A 13,869-nucleotide genomic window follows, 5' to 3' on the forward strand; every position below is an offset into this window, starting at 1 on the left:
TACGAAGGGTACAGCTTGCATCTCGGCCGACCGCTGTTGATGGGGGCCTTTTTTACAGGGGCCAGATACGGACCCGATCTTGTTCTGCTTCAGTTGTGGTACCTCAATTTTGTCTGGCGTTTCGTCGTGTATTGGAAATCCGTTCTCCGCTATTGGCGGAGAATTGGCTGAGACGTGTCAGGGCCACTGCTTTGGGACATCACAGGCAGAGATTGACTCTCGGCGCATGCACTTCGCGTGGTGGTCTTCGTTGTTTTGATTTCACCTGCAAGCCGAACGCCCTGGGAAGCGCTCGACCTTGAACCGGTCTATTTACTTTGTGATTAGTATCTTCTTCCATTGTTAGAATCCACTTCGCGCGCCTGGTTCTGGTCGGCGTTGTCGGGTAAACAGCTTTCATCAGCGCGCATCGCATCCTATTTGGCTCTCTGTGACGAACACGTACCAGCGCGACTGACTGACTCCGTGATCCGATTATCCTCGAGCGTGGTGCGAGCGCGACCGTCGCCTGACTGGGCGGAACAGCCGAGACTAGTGGGGGTTCCAAAATACATTACCGTCCGCCGCGTGCGCTCTCAGTTCCGAACAACCTAGACATCAACAGACCTTTCATGTGGGGGCTCAACGTCTGGGTATATATATCCCTCTATAATGCCCTTCGAGCGGCAGCGATCTTTCCCGCTCCCCCGACTTTCAATTATTCCCCATCCCCTTGTCTCACCAAGACTTTCGCATCCGCGACACTCCACATTCATACGCACCCATGCACACGACCTCTAATTCCCCCCTGTTGGTCATCAACTGCAAGGGTTCTCCACGCGAGGTATGTATCCCTCGCTGGTGCGGTTCCTACGTGATTTCTCACATTCGTTTGCTAGATCGGTCTTGAGCATGGCACCAAAGCTGCGGACAAGATCAAGCGAGGAATCGAGTATTACAAGGGCGAATTCATGAGGACCTCCGACTTGCCATGGGACAAAGTATGCGATCTCGCCATGAAATTCGATCCCCAAATGGAGGAGCGTTACCCCTGGCTGAAAGAAGAAATGCAAGGTAAGTTGTCCGGTCACGCCCACAGCCTGAACCAACATGCCAATACGTTTGTGTTTCATCAACAGCTATCGCGGACGGCGCCGACGTGAAGTACACTGAAGTCCTCGCCCTCAACTTCCGCCAGGAGGTCATCTTTGGGATGTACGCTGACGGATGCACCTCTTTGGCCTGGAAGACCCACGAGACGAGCTTCCTTGCACAGAATTGGGATGTACGCACTTCAAGCTCGGACCGTGTCTCTCCAGATTTGATGTTCTCCCTTGTGGTCTGATCCAGTGGATGATTGAACAAAAGGACAACGTGATCGTGCTTAACATTGACGCCCCCGGAAAACCCCGAATCAGCATGGGCACCGAGGCTGGCATCATTGGCAAAATCGGTGAGGTGGCAATCCCGTGCGCATGGTTTCAGCTGCTGACACGGAATATAGGTCTCAACTCCTCGGGGGTTGGCGTGTGTGCGAACGGGATCCGCGTGAAGGGCGTGGATTACAACGGTACTCCCGTACACATTTGCCGCCGCCTTGTACTCGAGAGCGAGACGCGAGACGAGGCGATCGCCAAGATCGAGAAGTATGGTACTGCCGCCTCCGGCCATATGCTGGTCGGCGACAAAAATGGCTGCATTGGGTTGGAATGCACCACACGGGGGATCAAGAAGCTCTACCCGGACGGTAAGGGCCGTATCCTGCATACGAACCACCTTCTCGCGGAGCACGAGGGGTCGTTCGACAACCTCTGGCTGAAGGACAGCCCCGTGCGCCTGGAGCGACTCACGGAGCTGGCAAATCAGCTGGGCCGCAATCCCAACGAGTCCCAAATTGCCGAACTGTTCAAGGACGATCCGTACAACCTCAACCAGGAAGTCGATGATTATGATTCCAAGGACGAGGTCAGCCCTCCGAAGCAGGCAGCCGTTGTCAAAGACAAATGCCAGTATGGGATCAACCGCGCAGCCGGCGAAGATGATCGTGCGGAGACGCTTTTCAATATCATCATGGATTTGCCAAAGGCCAGCGCGATCTTCAAGTTCGGTCGCCCTCACCAGCCTGACGAAGTGCTTATCCTTACCCCTTGAGGCGACTGCCTCATACAAATAGAGAGGAATCGCGCGACCTGTAGGATCATGTTCACCCCTGCGGTACCTTAATGCTTTGATGAGCATGAACGCGGTTTCAGATTCGGAATTTGTCGTGGATAGATGTACCCTGTAACCAATATAATACTAAATCAATTTGCTGGCATTTGATTTCGTGTTCCTTGTGATGTATGTAACTGTTGTCGAGACTGTGTAAGATAGACCAAATTGATGTCTATGCTGGTGCGACAACCCACCATGCGAGCAGCAGCAATGTATTGGTGTGTCCTAGTTTACGCTATCGTGTGATATGCGATGGTGTGCTGACGGCCATTGCTGGCACGCTCATTGCAAACGGTACAGCCTGCCCTTCAAAGCACTAGTTCGGGTTATCATCCCGACATCGATTGCAATCACTTACGCCACACTTCCATCCCCGGACTAGCAACGTCGACTGGTGCTTTCATCCTAAACAAATAGTGCTAACCTTGCCTCTCTTTCTGGTTGGACTCCACGGCATTCTCCGACACCCCTTATTGGGCAGGGAGATGCAAAAGCTGTTGCAGTCTAAATGACGCGGGTAACATCGGAAAATGAATTGGTATGATGCAATGCTGCTGAAAATAAGTCGCCAAATATTTTGCAACCGATGAGCTCGGCGATGGCCGTCGGAGGACCTGATTGAGGATACATATGATGACGCTAAAGAAATTCAGAGCATCGGAGTGGGACTGGCCCTGAATCTGAGGAGAGCGTTCCTTCTTCATTCCTGTATGCATTTGGTCGTTCATCAGCTGACACATGTCGATCAAGGTATTGGCAGAGAAAGGCCTTTTCAACGGCGCCCCAAGTTTCGCTTTCAATTGGAGCCGACGCTAGTAGGCCCCGAATGTCTGTGCTGATGCGATCATCCCCAGCGCGTTGAACGGGGAATGTGCGTCATGTCGGGATACCGACCAGAGCGTGTTCTAACTCGAGGTATGAACCAGGCTGGATACTGCTTGAGGCATTGCGGATCATGGCATGGGTCATGGCATATGGCGTGAGTATGTTCATGTCATATGTGGAATACATGAACCGGATCCGAAGGGACACTCCCATAAACACTCAACGACCACCTTTACCCTTCATCTGCTGCTTGGACACTCGGGGACCGGTGGTGTGAGTGCCAGCGGGACGAGCAGGCTGAATAGGCATGAGCAACATGTCTGTATGATCTGGATGATACACACCTTGTTCTTCTTAGCCTCCTTCGCCTTCTTCTCCTCCTTTGCCTTAGCAATAGCTTCGGAGCGTGCCTTCTCACGGACATCCTTGCCCTCGGTCCTGCGAGCCATCAGGGTAGCAAGATCAACACCAACCACACCACGCTGGTGCTTGACGGTCTTGCGCGCCCGGCGCTTGGCCACTTCTTCGGTTGTGCCCTTCTTGTGCATGCGACGGTACAGCTGGGTCCAGCTGATTTTACGCGGGTTCTTGCGCTGAAGGAAAAGCGAGGCATTCTTGGATGTTGCGAAGCGGAAGACCTGACGTGATGGATCAGTATTGTGCGAAGTATCTCGATTTGATTAGGCGCACCTTCGAGTCGCCGCGAACGAACAACTTGCCCTTTGACGGGTAGATCTTGAAGCCGGAGAAAGAGTCTATTTCGACCTTCATCTGAGTGAACCGTCAGGAGCTGTTGAATGTGCGACTTCGACAGAGGCATGCAGCTCGATGACCTAGTCCCTGCTTCTCCGCGAACTCCATCCAACCACTTCGACCAGCATCCACCTCCCCCGTCATCCATCTTCATCTCTCTCTCTCTCCATCGTCTCCCTACGAGCCATCCCAGCGCAGACTGCATGCCTCCACCGTCGAAAAGAATGAACTTACTTTTGCTGATAAGGAGGGGTTGTCGGCGAGGTCGATGTAGAGGGACTTTTGGACGATGAGGACAATTGTGTAACCCGGAAGCACTTATCAGTGGCGATGCAAAAGGCATATTTGATCCCGGTCCACTTGAAGCATCTCTCCGGGTGAGAACTGGAGGAGTCACCGAATCACGATCAGTGCATTAATTTGGCCAGGGCTTTCAGTGGGAGGCTTCGTGCATCCCGTACAATACTTTGACATAAATGGAAAACAGTTTGTATACACGGAGGTGAACCATCCTTTAGAGACTCTCCGCGGCATCGAATCCGCAGACTCGAAGCACTTAGATCAGGATCATGTATGCCGTTAACAATCGAGGAAATCGGCAGCCATCAATCTAAAATTCCCTGATTAGAATCTCGATTTCAAGTCAAAACATGAATAACTGACATCTCCAGAGCGAGCGCAGCGGGTATGCGTTTCATAAAGTCAGGAATTGCAGTCTTACTCGCGGAATCGCCAAACTCGGACTTGAAGACGAGATATTCTACTACAGTTTCAAGCACAGCTGCTCTATAAACAGAATAGTAGTTAGCCAGATCGCTAGATTGAAGTATCGGTTTGTCATACCTCTCACCGCAACGGATGACTTTGGTCTCCGACTCCTGGAAGCCGACTATCAAACAAAAGATCAGAGCACGATCTTACTTCATCCACGTGCATGGCTCACCTGTGCTGTTCAAAGTACTCTTGAAGAAGCCGCTTGTCTGAGCCGCTTTCTCGGGAAGAATGAACGTGAACCCATCATCACTGATGAGCTTCACCCAGCCCGAAGGACCTTCCTACCAACTAGCCATCAGAATGAGAGTTCTTTGTCTTGTGCGCAGTTATACCTCCTGATTATCTTCCATCTTTGGCTTGAAACTAAGTGATGCGTTCGGCGTGGCTGTTGGTGGTCGGCCCTCAGGATGAAGGGACAACCAGATTTACCTTACGCGTCATAGTTGGATCACGTGATTGAGTTTGGTATCTGGAAAATTTGCACACTTACCTGATTAGTTATCAGAAAAAATGTCTTCTCGAATGATACATACTATTCCTGCATACAATATTATGTCATATACTTTGGAGTTTGTGAATTTGCGACGTGACTTCCTTTAGCCATTATCAGGTGCTCGGAACGGCCCATGAGCTAAAATAGGAGCAGTTTGCTTCCGCCACTGTCCCATCTTCCCTGCGCACGACTTCCTCGAGGTCGATAGTGTGTGTACCCTAGACAGTGCCCTTTCCCTCTCCTTTTCTTCTGTTATATAGCGGCTCACGACACATGTCCCTTCCCAAGGTGCGCATATATGTCTATTGATATCAAGCGGGGCTGATACGCGCGTTGCCAGCGAATCCTCAAAGTGAGCGGGTCCACGATATATGATGCACGAGCATGGGCGCTCATGCGATGTTGTCATACCTGTAGGAGACTGAACGACTCAGGAACGACCCTGCCCCTGGCATCACTGCAGTTCCGCATGAAGACAATGTCAGATACTTTGACGTGACTGTCGAAGGGCCGGATGGAAGCCCATTTGCTGGTGAGTACTGGAATCGGTTTCTCAACTGCTTCTTGTTGTGGAGGCGATGTCAACGAGCCCTGTTCTGTTCGACCAGTTTGCTGCATATACCTTACTCTCGAACCTGTTCTGAGTGCCCGTACCCCTTACCCCCTTGATTGCTTAGGCATACCTCTCGAAGATCCGCGCTGATACAACTAAACAGGTGGCAACTTCCACCTCGAGCTGTTCCTGCCAGAAGAGTACCCTATGGCGCCACCAAAAGTCCGCTTCCTCACTAAGATCTACCATCCCAACATTGGTGCGCATATATGCTTTTGTTGTGCAGGAGACAAGTTCACAATGAGATAGACAAACTTGGCCGGATTTGCCTCGATATCCTTAAAGGTGCGCATGTATGCGCCTGACATGTTTACATACGCTTACTTCTATCGATGATAGACAAATGGTCACCAGCACTCCAGATTCGAACAGTCCTTCTCTCTGTACAAGCCCTGTTATCTTCCCCGAATCCGGATGATCCGCTGGCGACTGATGTAAGCACACCATGCTTGAGCTGTCAGCGTGACTCCGACTTATTCCATCTCTAGGTCGCCAAACATTACAAGGAGGACTTGCCCGGCGCACAGGCCATTTCGAAGGAGTGGACGGAGAAGTTCGCTGCCAAGTAATGCTAATGTGTGGGAGGACTGGCGTCTGTCAGCGCTGTATGTGAAGGAAGGGTGCCCGTGGTCGTCATGCACAGCTTTGATTCCTTCCCACTCGGTCCGATATCCAAGTGTATCATTCTCAGCATATCCTGTCGTTCCTGCTGTACCGTACTCTAGAGCATGCGTGGACGAGATGAAAGAGACCAACTTGAGAAATTTACTGCAGATGTAGCGCCAATCAAGCGAGTGCAGATAATGCACTGCTCTTAGCCGCGGCACCAACGGCAAGCCGGTGTGAAGAATCGCATCCGCGCCGACCACCATTACATACTGCAACCGCTATCACCCTCATACCTCCTATACCCATCTTTTGCATGTCGTCGACCACACCTGGCCAAGTGGGCTCTCCAGAGCCTATGTCCACAACCTCAACACGTCCGTCCAAGAGATCGCTCGAAAGTCCAGAGCAGCAGAATCGAGGGGAGGGTCAGGACGACCGGACGAAGCGTCGGCGGAGCGACGAGGACGTTAGCGTGGGGCGCCCCGAGCAGCGCATCGCAAGTTCAAGTAGGAGTTTGAGCGGCGCATCGGCTATGGAGCGTGGCATACGAGAGATGGAACTGCAGGACCAGCAACCGGACCGGACACCGGTGGGAAATGGCGCAGAGCAGAGAACGACTGTCGACCATGATGCCTTTGCGTCTGAATTGGATATGGACGTAGATGAACCTCACGCATCATCGTCTGCAGCTCAGCTATCTACCGCATCTCAACCGCGGTTTGGAATTCGACCTTCTGCGATAGCGAGCTTCGATCGAAGTGGTACTCAGTCAACGTCTTCTCCAGACGACGGTTGGGTCACTCCCGACGAAATCCCTCAGAATCCGCAAGCTCGTGCTCGTTCACCTCCCTCGACAGAGGAAGTCAGGACTGAACTTGCTCGTGCTCAGAACTTCTCGGACACTATTGCGCCTCTACGCCGGTCGCTCTCTCCCCATCCTGTACCTCAGCCGGAGCGACATACGGGTCAGTTCGGAGACTTCATCAGCCTGCTACGACCTACCCTCCGAGACCTTACGCCATCATCCTTCACGAGACCTCTCATATTCCCTCAGGATACTTTTGCTGAGATGGGAGTCGCAACTCCGAGTGCCTTACCGGATCGACATCCACCGCTGTCTCTCTCTCTCCCTCGTTCCCAGAACTCATCTCGATCGTCTGGCACGGTTCTTCAACGCCTGGGTACCAGCGAACGTCTTTCCCAAGTACCAACCTCTCCACCCCAATCGCAGTTTGAGACGAACTGGCTTCGACATCCTTCCCTGGGAGGGCCGTCTATGCTGCCAGCTGGTCAAGCAGGTGTGCGACATGAGCCACCACCAGCACCACATAGTCCACTTCTCCACCCTTCCCTGCACACACCTCCGTTAGTCAGATCTGTCCCCAGCATTCCTGATATAGGACGATTCTCTTTCCCTAATAGCCCGGACCCAAGCCTTCACAGCAGCCCAGCTAGCAACGAGTCGGACATTGCACCCACTGTTTTTCCTTCACCTCCATATCGTACGTGGCCGGATTTCAGGCCTCTTTCTCCCGCACCCCGCCTTTCTCTGAATGGAGAACCGCTTCTTCGGGAAAATGATCGACTCCGTCATTCACAATCGTTTGATCCCACTGTACCGGCTCAGGGGCTCTTCCCTACCTTCAGCAGAGCGCGTCGGGACCATGGTGGTCCACAAGATCCCCCACAACAAGGGTCACTCCGTGTTGCCATACCCGATTCTTACGTTACCAGCCAAAATAACGACATGGAGACATCGATGAGTCGGGGAACGCAAACTGCTCGCAGTGAGGCCAGTGATCTCCAGGTGAGACTTCCTCCCATTCGGACCAGAGGACCACTGCCTGGTGTGTCGTCCGTTGTTGCTGGCCTACCCGAGAATGCAGCACGATCTGCAAGTAACGATGAAGGGAATGCCAATGGCCCCTCGAATGGCGAATCTAGTCGGCAAATCCTGGAGAATCTGATTCGTATGCGGGATTCTGGCCCAAATGCGTCGAGACAAGGAACTAGCGGAGCGGAAATTCTTAGTGAGACTCGTCACGAACCCAGGATGCCAGAACAACAACAACAGGATCAGCAATTGTATTGGTCCTCCGGTGTACGTTTTCCGCACTTCCAGGGGTTGGTTTGCTTACGGATTCTTGTCAGCGAGAGCGGCAACCAGAAACCTCGAATGTGCGACAGGAAACGGCGCGTCAACGTGTCCAGCAGTCATCTACTCGACGGGTACGGATATTTCTCCATGGTATATCAACAGCTAACTCACCATCCTTTTAGGATCGTGCAGCCCAGCGGATCCCTATGCCCATCCCTATGCCGACTGCTCGAAACAATGCAACTCAATTGCCATCTTTAGATGCTCTCAATGATCTTCCATCGACCCGTCTTATGCCTCCGCCGAACGGATCGCCCTCGTCACCATGGTCGATTTGGCGTACAATGGACCCCGAGATTCTCCGCCGCGACCGGCCACATCAGGCACAAATTCTAGAATTGTCTCAATTGCTGAATGAAGTACAGGAAAGCACGGAACACGTGGAGTCGGGCATAAGGAGGACGATGACGGGCACTGAGGATGTGCCTCTTATTCGAGTAGATGCGCCCCCAACAACTATGGATCAGGACGTCAGTCGCGCGGGCCGTCAGCATATTCAACAGCTCTTTTCCCGGGAGAACAGCCTTGGTCTGGAAATGAATAATCCTTCTCAGACCAGAGCAGCTGCATCTCGGGCTGTCGCACCGCCTTTCCCCCGACCTATCACGCCAATGTCTCGTGATTTGACGGTGAACAGGGAGCCTAGTTCAAGCCGGGAGAGGATGACTGAAGCACTGGACGCACTTTACAGAGACAGGTTGGAGATCGAGGAGCGAATAATTACGGCCCGCAGGGCGGGGCTAACGACAGCACCCCTGGAGGAAGCCGCGCGCTTCTTGCGTCAGGCCTCAAATGCTCTACAGGGTGCAATCACCGTTGAAGCGAGAGCCCAACAGATCTTGACCACACATGCGGTGCCAGCCGCACCGGCACCCCCAATACGGCCTCCGGCGTCCCGTCGCGAAGCCTCGGATGAGCAAAGGCAAGCCGAATTCGTGAGTTTCAGGACTTTTTGGACGGATTGAATAGAAACTCACCTCCCCATCTTAGATTCGTCTCATGTCGGAGACAGAGCCATTGCTAGCAGAACATCGCCGCACTGACGCCGCTATCAGGCAGTTGGTGACTGAAGGACCGAGTAATGTGAGCTTTTCGCCCTGGATGGTTTCTCCCATCATCCTAACGAGAACTCAATCTAGAATCAGATTGCATCTGCCTTCAACGCTGTTCCATCGATTCCCCCCACAGGATGGAGCGCTGACGACCTGGCGGCCAGAGATGCACGACAACAAGCGGAACTAATGCTACAAATTTACCGTCGTGAAGATGCACTCCAGTTTTCTCGGGAAAGGATTGTTGGCCCCGAAGCTGGCAGAGACACTGGTTTGCGCCGAAGACTGCCTGCCTACGCGCCACCAAGCGACGAAAGAGAGGCTAATGTGCGGCCAGTCGGGCCCTCAGGAGCAACCCCGCCATCTCTGCCACCTGTCCCTCCGCGCCCATCACCGAGTTCCCGGTACGATCCAGTTAGGGACATTGATCAAAATGGGCACAACGAAAGAACCCGTCCACGCATGCGGGCCGTTCCCTTGACCCCCTTGCGTACGGACCCAGCGTTTTACAGCCCAAGGAATGTCGTGTAAGTACATTCTGCGACAGCATTACTTCCATGCTGAGCTTTGTCTAGGTCGTTCCGACAACAGATTCGGTCCAGAGAGCGACCAAATTCATTTGCCGCTGCGACTTCTTCCCAGCCGATAGGTCAGACTAATATTATTCGACATCAGCCATCCGCTCTATCAGCACCAGTCGAACCGGTCAGCGCTCGGAGCGCAGCTTTGCAGGAGCAACTTCGTAACCGTTCTGTGTCACTGGAGACGTCATTACAGGACCGCGATCGCCGTACTGGGTCGCTGGAACCATCGTTGCAAGAGCGCGAGCGTAGGTACATTCGCTCAAGATTGAGCCGATGGGACGACAGCTTCAGTTCACGAGGTGACGACCGGCCTTCTTCTTCTCTGTTTGCGGGATCGCTTGTGACAGACGATGATATGGACATCATTAGTGACAGTGAGGCATTCACCACGGCCACGTCAGCCGCGCGCCGTTCAAACCCTGTGCTGCCCATCCCCGAGCCCCAGCGAGAACGCGCAACCCAGAACGAAATTTATCGAGAGCATTTGCGCCGACGGCGAGAGGAGCGTCGTAATTATGACCAGACACTCCGTCAGCGTCATCGACCTCGACCGGAAGAATCTGAAGACAGTGAAGCACACGATCGCCGCATCCGATCGTATGAAAGCTCATGGGGTGGCCTTCTTGCTGATCGTGTTGCACACCAAGGTCAGACGGGGACGTCGTCTCGGCCTCGGCCTCGGCCTAGTGCTTCAGTGTCTAATCTCAGCCTCCCAAGCCTTGCAAGCAACAGACCCACACCAATTCCTCCGCCCAGAGAGAGCGATCCTATGCTAGCGGAGCTTGCTCGAGATACGGAGCCTCGTGATAGATTAAACAGGTTGCTCTATCGAACTGGAAGAGGAAGCTCTGATAACCAAACTGATGTGTGGAGCACGTTCCACCCGGCCGGACCGGGCTGGCGATACCGTTCACGTCTCGCTGATTATATCGTACGTTGAGCTCGTTTGTATGTATTCCGTGACTGATCTACGTGAGCAGAGCGATAGTGACATGTCCTACGAATCGCTGCTTAGACTTTCTGATCGCATTGGATCGCATCCTCGTGGCGCGACTCCAGAGACAATTAGCAGGTTGCGTACCAACCTGTACCGAAACGAACCGGAAGCAGGCGAGAACAAACATTGCACCATTTGCCTGGAAGAGGTGAGCATGCCGAACCTCTCCGTGAGCTGTATGCTGAATAAGAATTTAGTACGGACAAGATGATACCGTGATGCATCTGGATTCTTGCCCGCACTGGTTCCACAAGGACTGTATTGAGACGTGGCTCTCACGCGCGCGTACCTGCCCCTGCTGCCGCGCTACTATTGGGCAAGGCAGCTCTTCCCGATCCACTGCTGGTCCGTCCGAGGCACGCGGGATTGGAGGGTTCTTCGCCATACTCAATCGCCCAAGACGGCAGACGGGGACTACGTCCCAGCAGGAGGTGCCTCTCCCACCCCCGCAGGAACCGCATCACCTGCTTCAACAGGTACATCAACGACAGCAAGCCACGATCCAGCACGCTCAGGCTCAACCACAACAGCAACAGCAGCAGCAATCACAACAGCCGCAATCGAACTTCAACACAGCACCGGCCCCTGTTGCACTCGAACCGCGTTCCTTGGCTCACCCTGGGTATGTTGGATCCTGGGACGCGGCCTACGCCAGCAGCTCGTTGAACCCGTGGATGCAGGATGACACGTCCATATTTGAGCGGCCTCTGCCTCCCCTACCCAATGCACCTGCCGATGAGGCTCCTTCACCTGCTCAGCCGAGGAATCCCCCTACATCGTATGTCAGGGGACAACGTGAGCCTGCTACAGTGGGGGAAGTCCAGCCGCAACCTGTCCAGCAAGCACAAGAGAGACAGCGTAGTCGCACCCGCAGTGTCGGCACTACCAGGTTGCATGACGAGTCATCAGACGACGACAGGGATTCCTATGATATGTACTTGCATTTTGAGAACGATGAGCATGAGACAGATATGAGCTAGTCGCTTGAAGTTGTCTGGAGGGGTATGGATCAAATTTGTAGAGTATTATCCTGATGCACTCTTGTGTACATACAAGACGAATATTGGCTAAAACATTGTAATGAACATGCCCATAACAACAACTGAGAGTCACAGGCAACAGTCGGCGCAGAAGAGTCACGAAGACTCGGAAGCGCAGTTCCGAGTATATGTGGCGGTGCTTCCAGTTGCGGAACCGTTCTGGTACTCATCATCCCCGCCCTTCCTCTTTTCATCTTGTCCGCCTCTTCGTCCTCCTCGTCCACCTCCAATTGGACCTCTTCTGTTGATTACACACGATGCCAGGTATATCAAGCGATGACAAGGCGAAGATAAAGAGCACCCTCCCTACTTCGACCAACAAGGTCTCCACAGCGGCGCTCGCGAGAGTATACTACGCCTACCCAGACCCGAGCTACTGGTCATACGCAGGGTTTGAGGGTGGCTTGGCCCTGGTGTTTGATAAAGGAAGGAATAGCAATTGGTTCAAGTTGATCGATTTGAGTGTGAGTGACTTCTTCTGATAGATATGGGAGGGGCTCACCAGAGTAGGGAACGAGAGGTGTCATATGGGAACATGAACTCTATGAACCTTTCCAGTATAATGAGGATAGACCCTTTTTCTATTCCTTTGAGGGTGATGTATGTACATCATTCTTTGTTTTGTGCTCTGCGTTGATATTTATATTCTCAGGAATGTTCCATCGGCCTTGTCTTCTCCGATGAGAGCGAGGCGAAGACAATGCGTAAAAAAGTAGAGGGACGGGCCAAGTCGAGTGCGTATCTGTTGAATTGATTGCCATGAAACCTACCTACTCATGTTTATTCAGGTAAGAAAGCTGTTGCTCCCGTGCAGCAGGCAGCTCCTGTACCCTCATCGCCCACAGGGAAGAAATCAAAAAAGAAGAAAGGTGGCAAGATCGATAAGTCGATGATTTCTGCGCCCACCGAATTTAAGCACCTCGCGCACATGGGGTATGACACGCAGAAAGGTTATTCTTCAACGGGTGTAGATCCCTCATGGACGACGCTCCTCGAGACGCTCGGTAATATGGGCATCGGTGCGAGTTCTATCAAGGGCAATGAAGCGTTTGTAAAGCAATTCGTGGACGCCCGTGGAGGGGTGGACGCCTTCAAACAAGAAGCAGCGGTTAAGGCTGCGCAAGCCGATGAGCAGAGGATCAAGAGGAAGGCTCCACCTCCTCCTGCACCCAGGAGGCAGGTAACCGTCGTCCCACCCTCGGAACCCACTCGAGCCCCTCCGCCACCACCGCCGCCCACAGCACCGCCAGCGCCGCCGGCAGTTCCTATTATGGCCCCTCCGCCCCCACCTGCCCCTCCAGCTCCTTCAGTTCCACCGCCGAGCAGGGCGCCTCCCCCTCCAATGAGCCCGCCGCCACCGCCTACGAGCGCTCTTTACCCTCCTCCTGCACCACCGCCGCCCCCACCGCCCACTATGGCTCCTCCACCCCCGCCTACAAGCGCACCCCCTCCGCCGCCGAGCGCGCCTCCTCCTCCCCGGCCACCCTCGGCGCCTCCAGCACGGAGCACTCCCGCACTACCGACCGCTCCTCCTCCGCCTCCTCCAGGAAGGGCCCCTCCACCTCCTGCACCCCCTCCCCCTCCTCCGGGAAGAACAGCTCCACCACCTCCCCCTGTTCTCCCCCCTGCTCCTCCTACAGGCCCCCCGCCTCCTCCACCGCCTCCTCCTCCTCCTGTGGGTGGCCATGCACCCCCTGCGCCTCCTCCGCCTCCTCCGCCAGGTCATGCACCTCCGCCTCCGCCTCCACCTCCCCCTCCAGTCGGTCACCCACCCCCCC

At 53.9% G+C, this 13,869-nt stretch overlaps 5 protein-coding genes across 5 annotated transcripts; 3 read left to right on the forward strand and 2 right to left on the reverse strand.

Annotated features, from left to right (window-relative positions):
* The first annotated feature begins 752 nt into the window (after positions 1 to 752).
* Positions 753 to 2,292, forward strand: DACRYDRAFT_23680 (acyl-coenzyme A:6-aminopenicillanic-acid-acyltransferase form). Its single transcript, XM_040773342.1, has 5 exons — positions 753 to 823; positions 879 to 1,053; positions 1,119 to 1,264; positions 1,330 to 1,432; positions 1,484 to 2,292. The coding sequence occupies exons 1-5, from the start codon at positions 764 to 766 to the stop codon at positions 2,128 to 2,130; spliced, it is 1,131 nt and encodes a 376-aa protein (XP_040626495.1). The 5' UTR covers positions 753 to 763; the 3' UTR covers positions 2,131 to 2,292.
* Positions 2,293 to 3,129: 837 nt separating this feature from the next.
* On the reverse strand, positions 3,130 to 4,041 carry DACRYDRAFT_23681 (uncharacterized protein). Its single transcript, XM_040773343.1, has 4 exons — positions 4,006 to 4,041; positions 3,709 to 3,788; positions 3,363 to 3,656; positions 3,130 to 3,315 (listed from the first exon to the last, which is right to left on the reverse strand). Coding segments are annotated over exons 1-4 (453 nt in total). The 5' UTR covers positions 4,007 to 4,041; the 3' UTR covers positions 3,130 to 3,237.
* A 156-nt stretch (positions 4,042 to 4,197) lies between these two features.
* Positions 4,198 to 4,943, reverse strand: DACRYDRAFT_23682 (POZ domain-containing protein). Its single transcript, XM_040773344.1, has 5 exons — positions 4,878 to 4,943; positions 4,715 to 4,826; positions 4,615 to 4,660; positions 4,435 to 4,557; positions 4,198 to 4,381 (listed from the first exon to the last, which is right to left on the reverse strand). Exons 1-5 carry the CDS (start codon positions 4,893 to 4,895, stop codon positions 4,351 to 4,353), a joined length of 330 nt encoding a protein of 109 aa, XP_040626497.1. The 5' UTR covers positions 4,896 to 4,943; the 3' UTR covers positions 4,198 to 4,350.
* A 282-nt stretch (positions 4,944 to 5,225) lies between these two features.
* Positions 5,226 to 6,414, forward strand: DACRYDRAFT_23683 (ubiquitin-conjugating enzyme). Its single transcript, XM_040773345.1, has 7 exons — positions 5,226 to 5,326; positions 5,379 to 5,390; positions 5,456 to 5,570; positions 5,755 to 5,850; positions 5,901 to 5,936; positions 5,991 to 6,085; positions 6,140 to 6,414. The coding sequence occupies exons 1-7, from the start codon at positions 5,312 to 5,314 to the stop codon at positions 6,218 to 6,220; spliced, it is 450 nt and encodes a 149-aa protein (XP_040626498.1). The 5' UTR covers positions 5,226 to 5,311; the 3' UTR covers positions 6,221 to 6,414.
* Positions 6,415 to 12,313: 5,899 nt separating this feature from the next.
* On the forward strand, positions 12,314 to 13,516 carry DACRYDRAFT_81999 (PH domain-like protein; the record flags this gene model as incomplete). The annotated part of the gene is made up of 4 exons (XM_040776542.1): positions 12,314 to 12,555; positions 12,602 to 12,691; positions 12,744 to 12,825; positions 12,880 to 13,516. Coding segments are annotated over exons 1-4 (1,014 nt in total), but the record flags the coding sequence as incomplete, so codon positions are not given.
* Between the last annotated feature and the right edge of the window lie 353 nt (positions 13,517 to 13,869).

Source organism: Dacryopinax primogenitus (assembly GCF_000292625.1).
Source record: "Dacryopinax primogenitus strain DJM-731 SS1 chromosome Unknown DACRYscaffold_15, whole genome shotgun sequence".
Taxonomy (NCBI): Eukaryota; Fungi; Basidiomycota; class Dacrymycetes; order Dacrymycetales; family Dacrymycetaceae; genus Dacryopinax; species Dacryopinax primogenitus.